The sequence below is a fragment of the Sminthopsis crassicaudata genome, chromosome 1, assembly GCF_048593235.1.
Source record: "Sminthopsis crassicaudata isolate SCR6 chromosome 1, ASM4859323v1, whole genome shotgun sequence".
Taxonomy (NCBI): Eukaryota; Metazoa; Chordata; class Mammalia; order Dasyuromorphia; family Dasyuridae; genus Sminthopsis; species Sminthopsis crassicaudata.
The window spans coordinates 608,519,689-608,542,268 of NC_133617.1; the positions used below are offsets into that span (position 1 = coordinate 608,519,689).

Genomic DNA, 22,580 nt, shown 5'->3' on the forward strand with positions numbered 1-22,580 from the left:
ACATATGCTTATTTTTGGTAGACTATGCATCAACTATTGCATTACATAATGAGGATCACTGACCCAAAGCCCAATCTACTCTCTTTCCATGGGGAGGAATGCAGGCTTTTTTTTTAAAACATTTTTTTTTTTTTATTTTTCACTCATCATTTATTTACAAATACACATTATAACTTTTTATATACATTGCACATTTACATGGTAGAAAAGTACAAAACTATATATTTAAATGAATTTATATTTAACTTGCCATGTTTGGAAATATAAAATTGCATCAGAAAAAAAGTATTATGAAAAGCAAGAAACTTGAACTGATAAAGCTTTAATATACCTTTTAATGACATATTGTTTGAAAAAAAGAACTAATTTAAAGGGTATAGCAGTCCAGCTGAAAGGAAACACCTAATAAATCTGTGTTTATTAATCTCCCCATCCACTGCCATAACACACCCATATCCCATTAAATCATCTTTCTCACCGTAATTCTTTGGATCTGTGAATTTTCAAAGTATAATAACATATCTGTTTCATTCTAATACTGGTATTCCCAGATTACCTTGGATAGAATAAGAGAGAACTGAAGCAGAAGTTTCCTTTAAGGTGGGACCACTGTACTCTACATTTGAGTCAAGTTATAATGCTTTTTGGTCAGTCAAGATTCCTTGTAAACAAAAACCCCAGGGATCATGTATGTACAGAACTGGCAGCAGAAAATCCAATAAATAAACAAACATGATAGAAACTGACATGCATGTTCATTAAGGTGGAAAGGGAATTAAACAACAGTGGACCAAAAGGTGATAAGTGAGTGGTAAGGAATGGATTAAAATGTTTTATGAGGAAAAAAAAAAAGTTTTTTTTATTTTACAGGCAAGAGGCCTCACAATAAATAACAACTGCTCTTCCTTTAACGAATAAATTTCTTCAAAAACAAGGTATACAGTCAACCAGACATTTTATGTATAAATTATAAAACATGACACAGTATAAATAAATGTCTACAAGTCTCAACTATGAGCCCCATCCAGTAGACCTCACACTGGCGGCCTCTCCCTTGTCAAGTCAGTGGGAAGGTTGCCTGGGAGAGGGCTGCAGGACAAAGGTCCTTTGCGTGTACTTTCCCCCCAAATAAATAAGCATACACTTATTTACATTATGGACACCGATTTTTTTTTTTTTTTTTTTTTTTTTTTTTTTGCCCAAGGGCTATCCCAACATTGATGGAGGGTTTACCACTCTAGAATTGATGATATAGGAAAGCTGTAGTCCTGGTCTTCATCTTCTTCCTCCTCTTCTGTGTCTTCAGTAATGGCTAGATGGGGGAATACAGGGGAGCTGTTGTTTAAATAAGGACAACAACAGCGCAGAAGCAGCTCAGTGCACGCTTTCAAAGCCCTTTGAAACAGCCATAATACAGCGGTGTATTTTTATGGGACTTGCAGTGAGATGCTCTTTGGCATCTGCTGTTATGCAATAATTTTTTTTTAAGACATAATCTATGAAGTCAAAAATTGCAGAAAGTTCTGAAGAATCAATGGCTCAGGTTTTACTGGCAGATTCCTGAAATCAGATAAAAAGCGCTCTTGTGTTCTAGGTTTAACTGCTTGGAGTCCTTAATTCAAAGTTAGTAGTGGCTATCTGCAGAAGCAGTTGCCCATAGGCTAAAAAATATAGCTGTCTTTTTTCTTTTTATGGAGTTAGTTTATATCCAAGTGTTAATAAAGCAAACAGCAAAGCACACAGAACAAACAAATTAGAACAAAACAGCTTGAAAGATATTCTTATAGGCAACCCCTAGCTAATGACATGATCATCTAAAAAACAAGTATCTTGTTTACATCTTTACATAGATCTACCTTTCTTCCTTTAGTCTTCCTTCCTTTCTCCTCTTTTCTTTCTTTCCCTCCCTTTTTTTCTTTCCCTCTTTTCTTCTTCCTTCCCTTTTCCTTGCTTCCATCTTTCCTTCTTTCCTCCCTTCCTCTTTCTTCTTCCTAAGACTTTGTTACCCAAGGATTGCCTTCAGAGCCTTAAAGTGCTGCAAGGTTAAAAATAACACTTACAGTTGCAAGATCCTGAATGCTTTACTTCCAAGACCACACCTGTGGAGCAGGCAGCCTCCTTCATGGCACATTCACTGGCATAAGTAGCATTGTCACTGGCACAGACAGCCTCATCAGATTTACTTTCAGGACACAACTCATCACAGAGTGAACACCGGCCTCTGCCAACCTTGAAGTCCCACAAACATTTCTTCCCACTACTGCAATGGATGTCTTCACAGGATTTTGCTTCTAGGATATAATATATCTGTAATGAGTAAAGTCATATCTTTGCTTCTTCCCTTTCCTTCCTTTTTTTCTTCACCACCTCTCTCCAGCATTTCTCTTTAAAAACACACTCACACTCACATTCACATTCACACTCACACAACACATACATCTTTTCATAATTAATCTATTTCCCATTCCCAGGGCAATTTGCCTCAATGTGCCTTAGGCATATCTCTTTTATCTTAAAGTTAACTTGGAACTTCAAATTATATATTTTGTTTATAAGACATTTAAAAACATTTGGAATGAAAGGATGTTAAATATTAATTTTTTAAATCACAAAGTTACAGAAGTCATGCTAAGGATCTTACATAATAGTCAGTGTATGAAAGGAGATTTTATTCATAACCTTGGGGACATTTTATTTTAGCAAAGATCAACAGGTTCCCAAAGTTCAAGACAGAAAAGGAATTATCTTTTAAAAAAAGAAATAAGATCATTGGGTAAAGGAATAATATTTCATAGTTCCAATTAGTTCAGGAATCAGTGACCTGTTTATTTCTTCTCTATACAACAATTTCTCTTTAAATCAACAAATTGAGTGAGCTCTGATCTGGGGTGAGGGAAAGATGGAAAAATCAATTGGTTCATGCATCTTACTGGCATTTATACATGTTTGCCAACACTTCCTGAAGACAGCTGTTTCCACGAGGCAAGCTGTAGCCAGTTCATCAAAAATGGAAAACATCCCCCTGCCAGTGGAAGTAACTTGCCCAGGAGAGCCTTTGCTTTGTTTGTTTGTTGACAACCAGGCAATCTAGCTGTAACTAACTAGTCATCATCTCTCTTCACCTCCCCCCTCCCCTCCCCAAACCAGAATACCTACTGATACATTTTCCCTCGTAGGCTAATCCAATCGATCTGCCCAGCAGGCAGGTAGCCTTTCTCAGGTGACAGGCACTAGGATAAGTTATTCCATCATTCCCACAGAGATACTGTTCAGAGGAGGTAGGCTCTGGACAAATCCGATTACATGTCACACAGTAGGCATTATTGGTTTGATCCACCACACACGTGGAACTGCCTGGACATAAAACATCCCTACAAGTCTCTGAAATAAAGACAGAAATACAAGTTAATAGGCATAGCTTGACTCTCAGGGAGGGAACTTTTAAGATTATCACTCAAATACTGAAACAAGCCTCCATATTTTCAAAAAATACTTGGGTAATTCTTTCGGGACAAAGTCCACTGACTATACGTGGACTCTTGACTGTTTAGTTTAAAATTCATATTTAGTAGTCCTAAATGGTTTTGTTTGGATGCAACATGGCACTAAACGGATGGTGGCAGCTTATATTTATGTAGCATTTAAGGTTTGTGAAGCCCCATACGCACATTAGCTCATTTGATCAACGAAACAATCCTTTGCATCCACCCATTTTAAAGATGATAATAAAGTTGTCAGCTCTTAACTACCATAAAGTTTATTTCTGCTTAAAAGATTATTAGAGGCAGAAGCCGCTTGTTTTCAAAAACTCCAAACCTACTTTTACATTTGCCTTGGTACTGAACTTCTAGCTCTGGCTGCTCTTTACATCTGGCTTTGAGGAGAGCGCATTCATTTTTGTAGGTCTTGCCATCTAGTCCACAGACAGGACCCTTCCAAGTGATATTGGAACAATCCGGAGCGCAGACACACCGAGGCTTGTTCTTCTTGTTCATTTTGCATTTCTTTCCAGGTCCACAGTCCACGTTGTCGCACGTTTCTAGGAGTTGGAAAGAGGTATCGTTTATAGAAGAGCTAGTCTCCAGGTCAGCCACGATGATCATTTGTGTGCCCTACACAATTGTGCAGCTACCGAGCAGAGAAACTAGTCCTTCAAGAAGAAAAAGATTTTTAGGGGAGAGCGAAGGTGCTGTCCAGATCAGTAATCCATCCACAAAAAAATCGCCAGAGGGTTCTGCTGTAGACTTCTCTACCCACAGCGGACTAAGAAGCATAAGGAACTTTGTAGATCGATTCTTTGTCGCAAGTCTCCAATAGGCGCGTTTCAAAAACGCTAGCATCTTAAGGGTGAGAGAGAACCCCCTTAAACCAAATCCACAGACAAAAGACACCCAATCCAGCCCCACTTTTCCCCCAATGCCTACTTTCGCCTCTTAGGATAGGAAAGGAGCTGCCAGTGAAACGCCCTCTATGGAATGGCCTGAAAGTTGAAAAGAGTAGTGGTTTCTACCTTTGCAAGGGATGCAGTTTGGGGCGCCCCCGTTAAAAATCATCCACTTGAAAAGCGTATTATCATTCACGTCTTCAGCAGTCCACGAAGTGCTAAGCCTCCCGGTGCTGCAACACTCTTCTTTGCTGAGGTTAGTTTTGTACAAGACCTGGCAACGACCGTTCTTTGCCTGCCGCAGCCAGCAATTCCCAGCTGTAAGAGAGAAAGGGGGTGGAGTGGGTGGGAAGAGAGGGAGGGAGACGGAGAGACAACAGGAGGGAGGGAGACGGAGAGAAGGGGGAGCGGAGAGGCGGAGGTGTAGGAGGGAAGAAAAAGAGAGAGAGAAACAGAGACAAAGACAGAAACGGAGAGACAGAGACAGAGACGGAGAGACAGACAGAGAAAGAATATGAAAGTAAGAATTGGGGGAAAAGAGAAGTGAAATGGGAGAGGAAGAGAGGAGAGTGAGCGTTCCAGCCATATCAGTGTCAGTTACCAGTGACCCAGACACAACACGTGCAGCTTTCATTGACTTTTACTAGACTGTTTACTTTTATTCATCCCGTTTCATAACCTGCAGCAACTCGAAGAGCAGCTTAAATAACCTGACAAAAACAGGATGCGACGGATGTTTTTACATGTTGGTTTCATGTAGGCGGTGTAGGTATTATTTGTGACAGGGATTAGGAAAGTAGAACTTTAAAAGACACGCACACACTAACACTACAGCACCAAAGAGCTGAGCAAAGGGCACTTCTGAAAAATGAAAGGAAAAAGAAAAAAACAAACACAAAACAAAATAACCTCTGCACGACCAGAAGCTGCCTTGCTGCTGCTGCTGCCTTGCAGCGGTAGCGGCAGCGGCTGCTGCCTTGCTGCGGCAGTTGCTGCTGCCGCTGCGTAGAATTACAATCCAGCAGCCCATTTTGCAATCTTCAAGAATTGGGGAAAGGTCTCTTCTCTGCCCCGTTAGTCATTTCAAAATCCCTGAAGTCTGCTGCTTCTAGTGCCCCCAACTTGTACTAAACGAATTTGCTAGTTATCTCAAGAAGGGCGGACAAATTGTATGTGACTCCAGCAGAAAGCTAGGAGGCAAAGCCAAAAGGCATTTTGAAAGTTTAAAATAACAATGAAATGGCTACTAAAGCTACAGGTTAAAGTGTCATCTTCGGGAAAGCATGACGAAATTATCTGCTGTGCTGCTTAAAGCTGAACGAGTTTTTGGTGTTTTTTTTTTTTTATTTTTTATTTTTTTTATTATTTCTTTTTTAGTGTTTAAAAAAAAAAAAAAAAGTTTTGATGTCCTATATTGGCCCAAGCTAAAAACTCTGTTCAAGCAATTCTTGGGTTTATAATGCAGAGATTTTGGTTTGGATGAATCTACCATGAATCATCGATGTGATTTTTTTTTTTCCAGCAACTCAACACCATTGATTCTAGTAAGTGGTTTATAGGCATTTAAAAAAAAAATCATCAAACAGTAAGTTAAGCAAACAACCTTCTGAAAAGTCTACCTCAAGGTCTTAGTCACTTAAATCTCAGCATTTTAATTTGTAAACTTCTTATGGCTATCTACTGAAAATTACAGTGGCTTTGGAGGGAATTTTTTTTAAAGTATTTTGTATTACACCTGGAATGGTGTTTGGAATACATTTGAGGAGAGGAAAGGAAGGATCCACAGAGCAGAAAGCTATTTTTCTACCTAAAAACTTCCTTCGCCAGTATTAGTTTTGTGCCAAGTTACTTGGAACCACGTTTCTCAGATACGAGTCAATTAAGTGCCCCCCCCCAAGTCATATAATAAAGTTATCCAGGAAAGCATAAAAAATACATATATAATAGTCACAATTAGTTTGTAAATGGGTCGCCTATACTCTTTAGGGTACTGATGCTTTCTCCCTAGACTACCCCCTCCTCAGCCAGAGGAGATAATATCTCTAAACTAAATACTGCAGGAACTTTGAGCATCCAGTCCTAACTGTTGAACTATATTGCTCGCTCGCTCTTCATATTGTTAATGATAACCCAAGCAATAAATGCTGCTTTCAGTCCGGAATGTCACTTCCTTAAGTTTTCCTATTCCTGTACATTCCGGAGCAGTTAACTTGGCACAACGAACCATCTTCAAAGGGAAACGTTAAGCAGAGCAGAACAGTACAGAACAGATCTTTAAGGGTAGATAGAAAAGTATGAGAGAAATCAGTCGGACAAACAAACCTTAGCCTACTTACCCTGGACTGTGCGATCTTCCATGAGCTGGCACAGCAGGATCAGGAGTAAAAGCATGCCCGGCTGGTTTCTCAGATTTAACATCCTCAGGATACAAGTGAGTGAGTGAGTGAGTGAGTATGTGTGTGCGTGTGTGAGCGAGCGAGCGAGAGAGCAACAATATCAAGTGGAGGAGAGCACCACTAGTCAGACTGCTCTATTCAATGAACGTCAGAATCAGAGTGCAGTCTCGCTTTAAATCTATATGGGGGTCTTAGCTGTTTGCGGTGGGCGGTCTCCTAGTGTGTGTATGTGTGAGTGTGTGTGTGACTGTGTGTGTCCGTGTGTATGTATGTATGTGTGTGTGTTTGGGGGTGGGGAGATTTTCAAAAGTTCAGTGTGAATCAGGTGACATTTTCCACCTTCCCAATTATCTGTTTTAGGTACATACGCCGCCTGAAATCAAATCTGGACTAGGGGGAATCGTTGGAGTTCTTGTTTGCGTAGTAGCAAGGGGGAGGGTGAAACTAGACTGGGGGGGGAAGGAGCTTTGGGGTTGAGGGGGTGGGGAAGAACACCCACTTAAAGTCATGAATACCGGCCACACTTTTGAATGCAACCCCTAAGAACCAACAGCCGCCGCCGGCTTTCTTGGCTGGGGAAGGGGGGTGGGGCGGCGGTGACTGAGGTGGGGGGGGAGGGAAGGCGAAGGCGTGGAGAAGCCGGGTGGGAGGGGGTGGTGGTGGTGGTGGTGGCGATGGTGGTGGTGGTGGTGGAGGAGTGGAAAGGAGGGGAAACGTGAGTTTGTCTTCTCCGGGCGTTCTTTCAGTTCCGAAAGACTTTTTTTTTTTTTTTTTTTTTTTTTTTAAACCTCAACATAACACAAGGTTGCTGAAATATCTAGCTCCGGGTCAGCTCTAAACGTGTATTTATTGCGTATGCTTTGCCGGTGAAATTCATGTAATGTCAGCAAAGAGAGTGAAGGTCCGTGCCCATTTGTCTGTCTGCCTATCCGTCAGTCTGTCTGTCCGTTTGTCCGTCTGTCTGTCAGTGTGCTGTGTACGTGTGTATCGTCCTTTCATTTTAATGACACTCTCACTCTGATTGCTGCTAATAATAAATCTAACCCTTAGCATCTTCGAAAAGATAATTAAGGAGGTGGCACAGACACATATCCCTCTATACTGCCAGTTAGAAACAAACATACAGTAAAAGTTGAATACCCAGGGCTTCGCCTTTACTCAAGTTAAAAATCTACCCCTCCACCCCCCCCCCCCCCAATCCTCTCCTTTCTACTTTACAGCGTCTGGAATCTTACCCTGGAAAGGGGGACTACTACGTAGGCGGTCTCCCACTCCTTCCTCCCTAGATCCCTCTCTGTCTCAGACTCTCTGCCTTTTCTGTTGTCTTTTCTTTACATATCTCTTTCCTTCCTTCCTTCCTTCCTTCCTTCCTTCCTTCCTTCCTTCCTTCCTTCTTTCCCTCCTTCCTTCCTTCCCTCCTTCCTTCCCTCCCTCCTTCCTTTCTTCCCTCCTTCCTTCCTTCCCTCCTTCCTTCCTTCCTTCCCTCCTTCCTTCCTTCTTTCCCTCCTTCCTTCCTTCCCTCCTTCCTTCCCTCCCTCCTTCCTTCCCTCCCTCCTTCCTTCCTTCCTTCCTTCCTTGCTTCCTTCCTTCCTTCCTTCCTTCCTTCCTTCCTCCCTTCTTCCTTCTCTTTTTCTTTCTTTCTTTCTTTCTTTCTTTCTTTCTTTCTTTCTTTCTTTCTTTCTTTCTTTCTTTCTTTCTTTCTTTCTTTCTTTCTTTCTTTCTTTCTTTCTTTCTTTCTTTCTTCTTCTTTCCTTCCTTCTTCTTCTTCTTCTTCTTCTTCTTCTTCTTCTTCTTCTTCTTCTTCTTCTTCTTCTTCTTCTTCTTCTTCTTCTTCTTCTTCTTCTTTCTTCTTCTTCTTCTTCTTCTCTTCCTCCTCCTCCTCCTCCTTCTTTCTTCTTCTCCTTCTTCCTTCTTTTTCCTTCTTCTTCTTCTTTCTTCTTCCTTTCCTTCCTTCCTTCCTTCCTTCCTTCTTTTTCCTCCTCCTCCTCTCTGTCTCTTTCTGTCTCTTTCTCCTTGTTCGCTGAATAAAAAAAAGATTGCAACATCGATAATGACCGTCTATAGCCTCAGTTTATGAAGCACAGTGCCTGGCATTCTTCGCTGAAAGTTGGCGGTCTCTCATTTATAACATTTTTTGGCACTGCTGAATGAAACTGAGTAGGCGATATTTCCTTTTATATAAAACGATTACTTAACGGAAAATGCTATATTGTTTATCCCAAAACTGCCTTGCTAATGTCTATTCTTTCGCTTCTGAACTCCTAAAGGACATCAGACTGAGAAATATGCAGACAAAATTCTTGGACATTTGCAGGTCATTGGGATTTGTTCTATCGATTTCAAACCCGCCCCCTCCCACTTCTCTTCCCCTTCCTAAGAACTCCCCATTTCTCCTCTCCCTGCCTCCCCCAACTTTCCCTCATGCCCCCCTCCCACTCCATCCACAACTGCAAATAACTCAGTGATAACAGATTTTTTTCCACCAACTGCAGGAGATAGTGCTAATCTTTTAATAAAAGATCCCATTACAATGGGATCTGTCTGGACAGACTATAATAGATCCAGAAATACAGCCGTGCTAATATTAGAAGACAGTTGTTTGGGTGCCTCTCAGACGGGCCGAAGTCCTGCTTTGAAAGTGGGCATGAATCACAAAGACCCGCGGCCGCCGCACCTGCACTCGGGCCCATTCAGTACAACAGACTGGTAAAAACGAGTGACCTCGCCGCTGCATTTCGCTTTATAATTATCATCGTGAGGACTTGAGAGGAGGGGCTGGGGACAGACTGGCTTTTTGCTTACTTCAGACAGCTTTGGGGGCTCCACATCCTTTTTAATCTTTCCAGATTCCGTGCCACTACCTCTCTCTCTCTCTCTCTCTCTCTCTCTCTCTCTCTCTCTCTCTCTCTCTCTCTCTCTCTCTCTCTCTCCTTTCTGTTCTCTTCCTCCTTCTCCTTCCTCTTCCCACTTCTTCATTCTTCCCCTCTCCCCCCTCCCTTTCCTGGTTCTTTCCCTTTTTCTCTCCCTTTCCCTCTCCCTCCCCTTTCCCCTTTCCCGTCGTCTTTTTTCCTCCTTCCCTCCAATCCAACCAGCATTAATGCAGGGTTGTTTAGTGCCCTCTAATGGCAGATGACATTAACAATTAATAACAAAATGCCCCTTATTCAGGAGCCTACCAATACATGGCACATTTCCAAAGTTGAATTTCTTCTTTATTCAAGAGATAGATTTGGTTCTTACACGTTAATGTGCTAGGGAAAAGTTTGTTTTTCCCTTCAACTGTTTTCCCAAAGTACTAGAGAAAACTTACTTGGGGAAGTTTTAGGGGGTAGTATGGTAAAAGAGGATTAGGGATGAAAACTTTAGACACTTGATTTCCTTTTTTTTTTTTTTTTTTTTCCTCAGGACTTTGTTTCCTAATGCTAATAGAAAGTCCAACTTCTTTTTTCTAGTTAACAATGCAAGAAAAGCAGTAGAATGCAACATCCTGAAGATGCAAGGATTCTGAGAAGGAAGGGTATTTTTTCCTCCCTCCAGGGAATTTGGGAGTGGAGAACACAGGTATGTTTGTGAATTTATATAGGTCACAGATCAAGATATATACTTCCTGATCTTGTATCTTATCTTTTTAAATATTCCAGCTGCATTTTCCAAATTCTTCATTTTACTATCATTATATGTATACATACATGTGTACATACATATATTAATGGTAGTAAGATATACATGTACATTTTCTCTCCACTTGTGGCTAGTGATATGTACTAGTCACATAAATATATTTTATAAGATACTTACTATCTATATATTTTACTATCTATGGACTTCTTTTTTCTACCTAATTTATGATGAAAGTTTCTAAAGAACTCAGGGGTCCCCCTTTCCCCTTATTTAGTAAATTTGATGTGATGAAAACACATGGTAAGGGCTTCAGAATTATTTTTAACCCATCGTCAGTACTGATGAGATTTAATATCCTTTAAAATATTGTAAGTGTTAACTTCATTTATATTTGTGCATGTAACATATGAGAGGCAGAAGGGCATAGTGGATAGAAGGCTGCTTCTGACAAATCCTTATTGTGTGACTATGGACAAATCACTTAATCTTTGACTTACCCAGGCAATGAATGCTTTGAAACTCTAAGTTACAGATTTGAATAGATGGAAGAAATTTTCATACCATACTAGATATGCATTATTATTCACATACATACATGAATATATTCATATGCCAATTTTCTAAGACTTTAACTTACAGAATGATTGCTGATTTGCATTAATAGAGATAATTTTTGTACAGAGACTTTCCTACCCCAAATATTTCAGGTCTAGTCTCCTCTCCCCACTTTCCACTTTCAAATATATTGTTTTGAGTAGTGTATATCTCTCTATATATTCTTGTGCTCACACATACACACATTCTGTTAATTCTCCAGATCTACATAAAATGTAAAAAAGAATTGCTGGTGTGGGTGATTTAAGTTATATAGATATTTTTTGTCATTATTGTGCAATATGTTTGATGTAACCATATGTTTCACTTTAGGTAAGTGGATGAAGCTTGTATCATAAAGATGCTATAACTTCAAAGAATCTAGGCTAGTTTCTTCATAATGTCAATAGAATTGGGTGCAAAAAAATATCATGGCCTACTCATTTTCTTTTTGTCTAAATGGTGCCAAACATCCATTTGATCAGTTGATCAAGCTGATCAAACCCATTTGTTTTAGCATCACAGAGGCACAATCTAATTGCCTTTGTTGAATCTGGAAGTAGGAGTGTGAACATAATAACTTTTCTTATGCAAGCACTATTGCTTATAGGAATACTCTGGCACCAGTGGCAAGCCCAAGGGGAAAAAAAATTACTTTTCACTCCAGAAAGGGTGCAGGTCAGGGTTGAGGTTACTGGCAAGCACAGTGTGGAAAACACAAATTCTATGTTGCTTTTGCCCTTGTGAACAAGCAGTTTGGTATTTACTTTGCAATACAGACTCATCCTGTTTTTCAGCTGTACCTTGGTTAGTATTGATCTATTTGGTAAAATGTCTATTGTGATTCTGCATAGTGAAACAGTAATGAATACTGTTATTGTATTCTCTGTTCTCTGGCCATCTTCCTAGGAATGAGTCACAGGTCAATACTTGTTCCATATGTGCGTCCTCTGCGCATCAGCAGAAGATCAATCCAATTGCAATGGGGTGGAATTGTATCACACCTGTTCGGTGACATCACAGAGAACAGCTGTTGTTTCTTGTATTATTTTATCTCCTTTAAGTGTTAAATATTGGGTTTACATCTGCCAAAATGTCAGGGTCACATTTTAAAATAAAAATGCTTTCTTTCATTTATTTGTGTGCTTCCATTTTCAACTTTGTTCCCCTTCAACTTTGCCAAAAAGTAAATGTAAATTAACAGAAGGCACAATAGGACTACTTTGTAGCTGAGTTTCTGATAGACACACAAAAACTCTGCTGTTTTTTACTGGTTTTTTTTTTTTTTTTTTTTGGTGGCTTCAAAAGAAATCCTTTTCATAAAATTTATAAATTATAAAAACTACAGTTTAACAAATGCTTAAATGAAAATTTTAGGAGAACTTCCATATAAATGATCCTTTGGGCTACATTTTAGATCTCCAAATGAGGTTTTCTGTTTTGTTTTGTTTTTTGCTTTTGCTCTTGGTGTGTATGTCTGTATGGAATGTATGAAAATAATGAACTGACTAATTTTTTTTATCTTTTACCTTAAAAATGAAATGTTCCACAATTTTGACTATACGTAATTTACAAACTGGAAGCAGCTAAGTGGTGCAGTGGATAAAATGCCAAGTCTGAAGTTCAAATGTGGTTTTAGACATTTGCCAGCTGTGTGACCCTGGACAAGTCATTTCACTCAGTTTGCTTCGGTTTCCAAATCCAGAAAATGAACTGGAGAAGGGAACAGCAAATCATTGCAGTGTCTTTGTCAGAAAAAATCCCAAATGGGATCATGAAGAGTCAGAGAGGTTTGTACTGATTGAACAACAAATTTACAAACTGAATATTAAAAGTTCCAACTGTCAAATCAGACATGATGGAAGAAGAAAACTTTTTGTTTGGTAAGAAAGACTAAAGTTATTATATAAAAAGCAGATTTTTGTATAAAAATAGTTGGTAACTTAAATACTCTAGTTTGGGGAATTGGTAATCTTATGGTGTTCAGACTAGGCTTTGGGAATAAGGCTAACTTCTAATTTAGCTGACCTCCTTATCTCTCAGTTGAAGAGCACCTTGAATATCTTAACTCAATCTTAACTTAATCTAACTTATTAGTTTATTCATTTAAAAAACAAAGACAAGAATCAAAATATGTTTGATGGGGTATCAGCAAAACAATCAATCAAATAGAGCATTTCACTTTTGAATCAGTTAATTTTAGTACTGAGTAAATCTAGTAGTCACTAGAATTCTTGATTTTTGGTACTGATCATTTTTCATCCATTTACATTGACCTTCACTTTTTTATTATAGCTTTTTATTGACAAAATATGTGCATGTATAATTTTTCAACATTGACCCTTGCAAAAATTTCTGTTCCAAATTTTCCTCTCCTTCCCTCCAATCGCTTCCCTAGATGGCAGGTAGTCCCATACGTGTTAAATATGTTAAAGTATATGTTAAATACAATATATGTATACAGTTATCTTGTTGCACAAGAAAAATTGGATTTAGAAAGAAGGTAAAAATAACCTGGGAAGAAAAATAAAAAAGCAAGCAAACAATAACAGAAAGAGTGTAAATGTTATGTTATGGCACACTCATTTCCCAGTGTTCTTTCACTGGGTATAGCTGGTTTTGTTCATTACTTATCAATTAGAACTGATTTGGATCCTCTCATTTTTTTTTTTTATTATTATATATAGCTTTTTATTGACAAAACATATGAATGGGTAATTTTTCAACATTGTCCCTTGCAATCACTTCTGTTCCAACTTTTCCCTTCCCTCCCTCCAACGCCCTCTCCTAAACATATTAAAACATATTAAACATATTAAAATATATCTTAAATACATTATATATGTACATATTTGTACAGTTCTGTCATTGCACAAGAAAAATCAGATTCAGAAAGGTAAAAATAACCTGGGAAGAAAAACAAACATGCAAGTAGTCCACATTCATTTTCCAGTGTTTTTTCTCTGGGTGTAGCTGATTCTGCCCATCATTGATCAATTGGAACTGAATTGGATCTTCTCATTGTCGAAGATATCCACTTTCATTGGAATATATCCTCATATAGTATTGTTGTTGCAGCGCATACTGAAATCCTGGTTCTGCTCATTTCATTTAGCATCAGTTCATGTGTCTCCAAGCCTCTCTGTACTCATCCTGCTGGTCATTTCTTACAGAACAATAATATTCCATAACATTCCTATACCACAATTTATTCAGCCATTCTCCAATTGATGGGCATCCACTCAGTTTCCAGTTTCTAGCCACTACAAAAAGGGCTGCCACAAACATTTTTGCACATACAGGTCCCTTTCCCTTCTTTAATATCTCTTGGGGATATAAGCCCAGTAGTAACACTGCTGAATCAAAGGGTATGCACAGTTTGATAACTTTTTGAATATTGTTCCAAATTGCTCTCCAGAATTACCTTCACTTTTTTTTTCTTTCTCTGTAGAAGAATTTATTTGATCTCCAGAACTTATCAATGTGTGAACTTCAGTCTTTTTAACACTGTGTACATATATCCTACTTTGTAGTTGGTGGGGCTGTGAGCAAGCATATCTTCCTCTCATGATCAACAGAAAATCCTTGTTCAAAACAACAGATGACCTTTGTTGAATGCTGACTAGCCATTTCATCTGTCTGTCTGTGCACCTGTTTGCTTAGTTTCTCTTATACATTTTGCTTGTAGCTTGTGGTTTTTTGTTTGCCTCATAGCAATAGGGCTCTATACCAGGTAGGTGCTCAAGATGCATTTGTTGATTACCCACCTGAGGACCTGAGGACTTGAGTTACTGAATGTTTTTGGATCCACAGGAGCTGACATGCAAAGAACACAACTTTAGTGCAAGTGGCCCTCTGATATTTCTCTCTTGCTACTGTCATCATTGTCTATTTTCATTTACCATAAAGTATGACTCTGAGCTATTTATAAATGAAGCAGGCAGCTGAATAGGATGTCAGTGGCAGGTATAAAGGTCACAGGTAAGTTGAAAATGACTCCTTCTGTGGTTCTTTAGTTAAGCATACAGTTTGAGAATGTATTATTTTTCTTCAACTTTTTATCCAAAAGGATCTGTGTGCTCTTTGAAATTCATTTCTCACTTTATGTAAGATAGTTAGCTAGGTCAATCTGGAGTCAGGAAGACTTGTGTTCCAGTCCAACCTTAGACACGTATTAGCTGTATGATACTGGGCAAATTACTTAACTTTATTTGCCTCAGTTTCCTCAACTGAGAGAGAGATCATAAGAGCACCTATCTCACAGGGTTGTTGTGAGGATCAAATGAGATAATATTTGTAAAGTGCTTAACAAAATTCTTTGCATATATTGAGCATTAAATAAAGGCTTATTCCTTTTCTCAGTTTACTTGTTTATAAAATGTGGATAATAATAGCATCTACCTCCCAGGGTTGTTGTAAGAATCAAATGAGATATGTAAAGTACTTTGAATGCTTAAGCCTATCTACAAATTCTATCTTCCAAAGCACACTATTGAAGTAGGAAGATTCATTCACAGAGGTCTTGGTTCTATACATTCTGAAAAGCTCTGGAAAGCTTTGGGGTTTCCTAATGCTAGCTGATACATGGTATATCTGTCTACTTTTATGTGTCTCTGCCTCTTTCTGTTACTGTCTATCTGTCTCCTCTGATTGTCTTTGTGTGACTCTGCCTCTCTGTCTCTCTCTGTCTCTCTTTTTTGGTTTCTGTATTCCCAGTAATTAATACATCTGCTGGCACATAGAAGGAGTGTAATCAATAGAAAGTGCTTGTCACCTAAGTGAGTAGGTTGTACAAGTTTCTGCACTGCTCTTTAAGGATATTATCAAATGAATGCTAAAATTTTTTCTTTACATCTAATTGGAAAAAAGTGTTATTTTAAAAAAGGATGATTATCAGTGGTCAATTAACAAGTTCTGGTGACATCATGCTAATTCCCTCAGGGGTGCTTAATCACTTGTGTTATCTTCTTATAGGAGTACTTTGAGATAACTTAACTCCTTAATTGAAGTTCACACTGGTACACTGAGTTTTTCTATTGATATGTGCCCTTCAGTGATGACATTTCATGTTTATGATTACTTTTCTTTTTGCCGATTAAATATGTACTTATAACATTATATTATTATATATAAATTAAGAATTCCTTCTGTGCTAAGATAAGGATGTTGTCACATGTAGTCACTTATTTATTGTGGGTTTTGGGACCTTTATGGCTCCATCTTCCTCTTGTCTTTGTCACTGTAGGAAGAAGCACTAGATCTTTTCCTTCCAACAAGCTTGATATCTGAGATTTCAAGAACAAAATCTTGTACTCCTTGTATCAGTCCATCCTTTTCTCATGCGAACATCATTTTCAGGAGTCAACTATACTCTGTGTTGTTTATCCAACAATGTTATTAAATATTTAATAAAGAGCTGGGATCAAATGGTAGTGACACAGCCTTTGGAAAAGAGGACAAAAGATACAGCAAGTGTTGAAATGATTTTAATATTAGCTGTGCCTTATTATTTATTTTGCTATTATAGAAATTACATAAATTACTGTGTAAAAGTCCTTTGAACCATTCTTTGTTGGTAGGTTTTTCACTTATATATCATATCTTCAACTCCATAATCACAATTTTCTATACATACCTATATGTAGATACACCCAGATGCAGACACAAACACAAATGGAGGCCCAGATCCAGATTCACATGAAGACAGATGCTCACACATATCCAGTCATAAGGTAAAGCACTGCCTGTTATAAACCATGCTAAGGTCATTATTTGTTATTTTCTGCAGGAATTTAGTCATGGACAGAAAGAGGGGAGAACTCAAAAATCTTCAAAGAATCTCAAAGAAAGTTGAAGAAAGTACAATAGATACTACTCACACATTCAAAGTTCTGGAAGAGGTATACTATCTTTTGAACTGAAAGAAAATACTTATGTCTCCTGTGCATTCAGAAAATGCTTACTTAGAAGGAGCCAATATTTTTACAAAGTATAGCATTAATGTGCAAATACTGGAAGAATTTGTTTTAATTCAACATGAGAGAACTCCTGGTATGGGAACTTTCTGTATTAAAATAATGCTAATAGTCTTTTATTGATTTAGTATGTCCTAGGAAATTGCCTGCTACATAGAAGTATTGTTCAGGATCACACAGGAAGTATCAGAAATAGGATTTGAATGAAAGGTCTTCTTCCTAGAAGCCTAGAACTCTTGTCTATAATATCTTATATCTTATTATGTCTATAATATCTTATATATAATATAATAAATAAATATTGCTATTTATGTATATATATGCTATTTGAAGTAAACATCCTATAACTTGTAGGTAGAGAGGTAGATTGGCATAGTGGAGAGAGGGGTTACTTCATAGTAAGGACAACCTTCATTTATTTATTTATTTATTTTTATTCATTTTTCCAAATTATCCCCTCCCTCCCTCCACTCTCTCCCCCCGATGGCAGGTAATCCCATACATTTTACATGTGTTACAATATAACCTAGATACAATACATGTGTGTAAATACCATTTTCTTGTTGCACATTAATTATTAGCTTCCGAAGGTATAAGTAACCTGGGTAGATAGACAGTAGTGCTAACAATTTACATTTGCTTCCCAGTATTCCTTCTCTGGGTATAGTTATTTCTGTCCATCATTGATCAACTGGAAGTGAAGGACAACCTTCATTTAAGTCTTGCCACTGATATACATTTGACTGTATGACCCTGGACCAGCTACTAAAAGTCTTAGAATCTCTGGCTATAAATTTCAGAGCAGTGGCTGACCTGCATTGGTAGAGAGGGTTTCCTTACTTGAAGGATATAACAACCCTATGATCCCATAACCATTCATTGCAAAATGGTGGAGGGGAAGTCTTCATTTACTTTTTTTCTCTCTTTCTCTACATCCTCCTCTCTCTTCAGTGCTGGGACTTACATTGGAGTTCTACCCATGATCTGTGTTCTCCATGTAAAAATTGTCTTCTCATTGGTTTTAAAACTTTTCTACTTTGCACTTTGAATAAGATTAAATGTCACATTTTGATAGGTAAAAAGCAAATTTCTCTTTAGTAACTTAAACAAATGTAAGTTAGTAATGAATGGACAATAAATATAAGAATCATGAAAACAATATACTGATTGGCAGTAACATCCTCTTTATCCCAGGATATATTAGAGTATTCCTTTCTATTTTGAACTTCTCCTTAGACATTTTTTAGACTTAGAAAAGGTAAAATCAAACTCTCCCTTTATCTAGAAGATTTTTTTTTTCTGAGTTGAGGGCTGCCCTAAGTGTCAAGGACTGTCCCCACAAATGAAAGAAAGCTTAAGATTAACAGGACATAAGACATTCATTTGGTTTTTTAATATGTTATCCAGAAATGACTCTTTTGAACCTTTTTAATATGATTTCTTTGCAAATAGGAATGTGGAAATCATCATAAAAAATGTGTTAATGGATCACATGCTGGGGAAATGGAAATGTGACATAAAAAGAGTTAGTGTGGCCATATTCTTGGAAAATAAATGCTCTATTAAGGAAGTTTAATGAAAAATTCACAAAAATCAAAAGAACAAATCCTTTCTAGTGCCAAGATTTTCTTTGATGAAAGAACTTGAAGTGTATATGTTACTATTTATGTATGTGAACCTTTGCCTCCAAGATAAGTTTCAAAATGTACAAAGATGTGTATGTTGAGATTGTTTGCTATTCAAAGTGTCCAAAGTGTTCAGTGAGAATCATAGTGAACAGAGTACCATTATTGGAATCAAGAAGACCTGGATTCAAGTTTTGCTCTAGATGTATACTTGTTTTGTGTTCAGAGGCATCATACTTGTGGTTTAATTGATAAAAAGAACATCACCTTTGAAACTTAATGTAAATCAGCAACTCAGCAGTAATTTTATAGTTTTGGAGAATTGTCTGGGGCAGGGAGGGAGTATTTGACTCACTGCAGAAAGAAGTGATGATCTATCTATCTATCTATCTATCTGTCAATCAATACACACACACACACACACACACACACACATTGAGCGCATGTTGCATCCTGTGGAATAAGGAGTATAATTATGCTATATATTATTTCTGATACTGAAGATGTAATATTACTTAAGTTAATAAAATGCCTGTAGTGTAGTCAGATTCACTGGGAAAGCCTTGTTGTTGAGTCATTTCGTTTGTGTCCAACTCTCTGTGATCTCATTTGGAGTTTTCTTGGCAAAGATATTGAAGAGGTTTGCCATTTTATTCTTCAGTTAATTTTATAGATGAGAAACTGAGGCAAACAGAATTATGTGACTTGCCCAGGGACACAGCTAGTAAGTATCTGAAACCAGATTTGAACTCAAGTTTTCCTGATTCTAGAACTGGTGCTATATCTATTGAGTCACCTATCTGTCCACTGAGAACATTAATTTAATGTTTGAAATAATTGCTAGCATTTATACAGCGCTTTAATATTTGTGAATTGCTTTAGAATTATCTCATCAAATTCATCAATCAAATCCTCTGCTTTCCCAATGAACGTGATCATACTATAGATAACTTAATTTCAGTAGTATTGTATCTTCAATATCAGAATTATTATATAGCAAAGTGTATATGTGTGTGTGAGTGTGTGTGTGTATACATAGATGATAGATCATTATTCTGCAGTGAGTAAGCCCTAAAAGATAGGTGCTATTAATATCCTTATTTTGCAGATGAAGAAATTTAGTCAGATAAAAGTAAATGACTCATTCAGGGTCACATAGTTAGCAAGTATCTGAGGCTGGATTTGAATTCAGGTTTTCCTGATTCCAATTCTAGGGCTCTATCCACTGAGCCACCTAACAACCTTTGGTGCAACCATTAAAACTCCATTCCTTTATTACATATCTTCAAAAGCCTGAGGGAAGTTAAACATGTCTCGTAGGATTAACATGCTAAGGGTTTTCAGTCATTTACCCCTTCATGTAAATGAGAAACTCAAGAAGTCAGGGATCATTTGCAAGGAAAGCAAATAACATTAAAAAGAAAGGTATTAGGAGGAAATCAGTGCAGAAGACTACCTTTTCTACTTGATTTTGCCTGGACACCAATCCTTTGTGGTAGAAGGAATATTTCTTCTTCATGGTATTATCAGAAATGTGTTGGGAGTACTGGTCAATCTTCTAAAGGTTCTTTAAGAATAGGTTATCAAATCTAAACTCATTTCCTTTTGCTAGTTTTGTTATTTTAGAGTAGTTTTTACTAGTTCATTGTCAGTGTGAAAGAAGGCTTCTAGTGATTCATAAAAGTAATTTTTGCTTGGATTTATGTAGTTTAATTCTTTTAATCAATGTTTTCTAAAAAGGCATAGATGTCATACTCATTAAATTGACAGATGATATAAAGTTGGGAAGCTCAGTCAATACACTGCGTGATTGAGTCAGAACCCCAAAAGATCTTGACAGGGTACAGCTTTGGCTAAATCAAATAAGTTGCAATTTAGTAGGGATCAATTAAATACATGTACACAAAAAACCAAATCAGCAATGCAAGATGGTAAATGCATAGTTAGACAAAAGATGTTTTGAAAAAAATACTTGGGGATTTTATTGCCTGTAAACTCAATTTGAGTTAGTTTGTTGTGTCACTCCAAACCTCTTAATACCATATAAGGCTGCATTAAATGTGGAAGGGCCACTTTTTGGAAGTGGAATTTCCACAATTGGAAATTGAGGGGATGCCAATCAATTGGGGAATGACTGAACAAGTTGTGGTATATGATTGTAATGGAATATTATTATGTAGTATGAAATGAGAAGCAGGATGACTTCAGAAAAACCTGGCAATATTTGTATGGACTAAGCCCCAGAGTAAAGTGACCAGGACAAGGAAAACATTGTAACAGCAATATTGCACAATGAACAACTGAATGTCTTGGCAATTTTTAGCACTATGACAATCCAAGACTCTCCAAAGAAGTCATGATGAAAAATGTTATCTGCCTCTGGAGAAAGAAATGATGGCATCTGAAAACAGACCAAAGAATGCTATTTTTTCTTTCCTTCCTCCCTCTCTCCCTCCTTTTCTCCCTCTTTCCCTCCCCTTCCTTCTTTCCCTCCTTCCCTTCCTTCCTTCCTTCCTTCCTTCCTTCCTTCCTTCCTTCCTTCCTTCCTTCCTTCCTCTCTCCCTCCCTCCCTCCCTTCCTTCCTCTCTCCCTCCCTCCCTCCCTCCCTTCCTTCCCAACTTTGATAAGACCACGGATACTTTAAAATAATTAAATATTAATCAGATATATTTGTTTATATAAATCAATGAGCAAAATTTATATTTTGTAATAATTAGTCATTTCTCTTAACTGCAGTTTGAAGGGTCAAAGTGCTAGGTTGCATATAGTATATAGCCTATATAGCCTAGCATGTAGTAGCATTCACTTACTTAGTCCTTTGTCATCCTACTGCTTTGTTTGAACCCACTAGAAGCCCATGGTCATTAGCACTGGAGCAGTGTGAAGGTCGAAGATTTTGTACCTTTGATGACTGTCCCACTTTAGAAATCAATCCATTTCCCTTTGGATGCTGGATCTTCCTTCTAATAAACTAGAAATTGTTATTATTGTTTGTCCTTCATTCTTGAAGAGGACCATGACATCAGCAAAGTGATGCCATGACATACAACTGAATTGGGTTTGAAGGAGGGCTGCCTCACTTTCCTCTCCATACCCATCTGGTTCCAGTGGCAAAATATAGATCAAGATGACATGAGATGGCCTTGGATATAATAGGAGACCTTAACCTTTTTAAGTTAAGGTCTTCAACAGGCCTCAGTTTGACTGAGGCAGCTCCCATTCAGATTAAGTCTGAGTAGCAGTAGAGACAAAGAATCTTCTCTTTAGCCTAGTCCAAAAAAATCTAAATGAATGAATGAATTGGGAAGGGGAAGACCCTCTGGGTTTCTGGCTAAAGCAGAAAAGACTGCTATTTACATTCAATTTTAGTGGATCAGGATCTAAATAATGACCAAATGGGGTTTGGCCTAGGACCTATTGGTGGTCAATTAGAATCAGATTGGTTTTGGTTTAAGATCTGGGTCCTTTAGAAAGAAATCTAGCTAGTAAATCCCAAGATATTTTGGGAGTGTTCAGAGGTGCAAAAGAGGAAAAAATGTTTTTAAAAATACGTGGAAGTAAAGATATGATATTCTATATGGACAGAGGGAGAAAGGGAGGAGGGGGGTAAGGAAGGAAAAAGAGGAGAGAAGGAAAAAGGGAAGGAAGAAAGAAGGGAATGGAGGGATAGAGGGAGGGGAAAAAAGAATGAAGGAGAAATGGAGGAAGAAGGGAGGAAAAGGAGGATGGAAGGGAAGGAGGGAGAAAAGGAAGAAGGAAGGGAGGGAGAAAGAAAGGGGAAAGGAAATAGGGAAAGAAAGAAGGAAGGAATGAAGGAAAAAACCTTCCAACTGACCAATTCCAGGCCAGCTTTTCTTGAAGAGGACCATGACACCAGGAAGGTGAGGCATGACATACAAGTGAATTGGATTTAAGTGACAGAGGGCTGTATAAAGTCACCTCCAGTATCTTTGCCAAGAAAACCTCAACTAGTATCATGAAAAAC

At 37.9% G+C, this 22,580-nt stretch overlaps 1 protein-coding gene and 1 long non-coding RNA gene across 6 annotated transcripts; one reads left to right on the plus strand and one right to left on the minus strand.

Moving 5' to 3' along the window:
* Window positions 1–317: 317 nt before the first annotated feature.
* On the minus strand, window positions 318–7,228 carry FST (follistatin). Of its 4 annotated transcripts, none has more exons than XM_074282538.1 (6): window positions 6,721–7,228; window positions 4,511–4,702; window positions 3,821–4,039; window positions 3,157–3,381; window positions 2,061–2,288; window positions 318–1,312 (listed from the first exon to the last, which is right to left on the minus strand). In XM_074282538.1, the coding sequence occupies exons 1-6, from the start codon at window positions 6,800–6,802 to the stop codon at window positions 1,230–1,232; spliced, it is 1,029 nt and encodes a 342-aa protein (XP_074138639.1). In that variant the 5' UTR covers window positions 6,803–7,228; the 3' UTR covers window positions 318–1,229. The 4 variants fall into 4 exon arrangements, with proteins under 4 accessions (XP_074138639.1, XP_074138641.1, XP_074138638.1 ...); XM_074282540.1 differs by having other exon boundaries at window positions 318–1,560; XM_074282537.1 differs by having other exon boundaries at window positions 2,061–2,291; window positions 6,721–7,226.
* Window positions 7,229–7,326: 98 nt separating this feature from the next.
* Window positions 7,327–21,224, plus strand: LOC141551179 (uncharacterized). Of its 2 annotated transcripts, none has more exons than XR_012484798.1 (4): window positions 7,327–7,385; window positions 7,585–7,681; window positions 10,233–10,341; window positions 16,784–21,224. It is a non-coding gene; the product is annotated as an uncharacterized LOC141551179 (long non-coding RNA). The 2 variants fall into 2 exon arrangements; XR_012484797.1 differs by lacking the exon at window positions 16,784–21,224 and adding an exon at window positions 11,905–12,177.
* Window positions 21,225–22,580: the final 1,356 nt, after the last annotated feature.

Coding starts and splice junctions, on each gene's coding strand:
- FST (XM_074282537.1), bottom strand. CDS start 6,802: ATGTTAAATCTGAGAAACCAGCCGGGCATGCTTTTACTCCTGATCCTG. Junction 4,040..4,510: donor AAACTGCATCCCTTGCAAAG/GTAGAAACCACT, acceptor TCCAACTCCTAG/AAACGTGCGACAACGTGGAC. Junction 3,382..3,820: donor GTACCAAGGCAAATGTAAAA/GTAGGTTTGGAG, acceptor TCTTTATTTCAG/AGACTTGTAGGGATGTTTTA.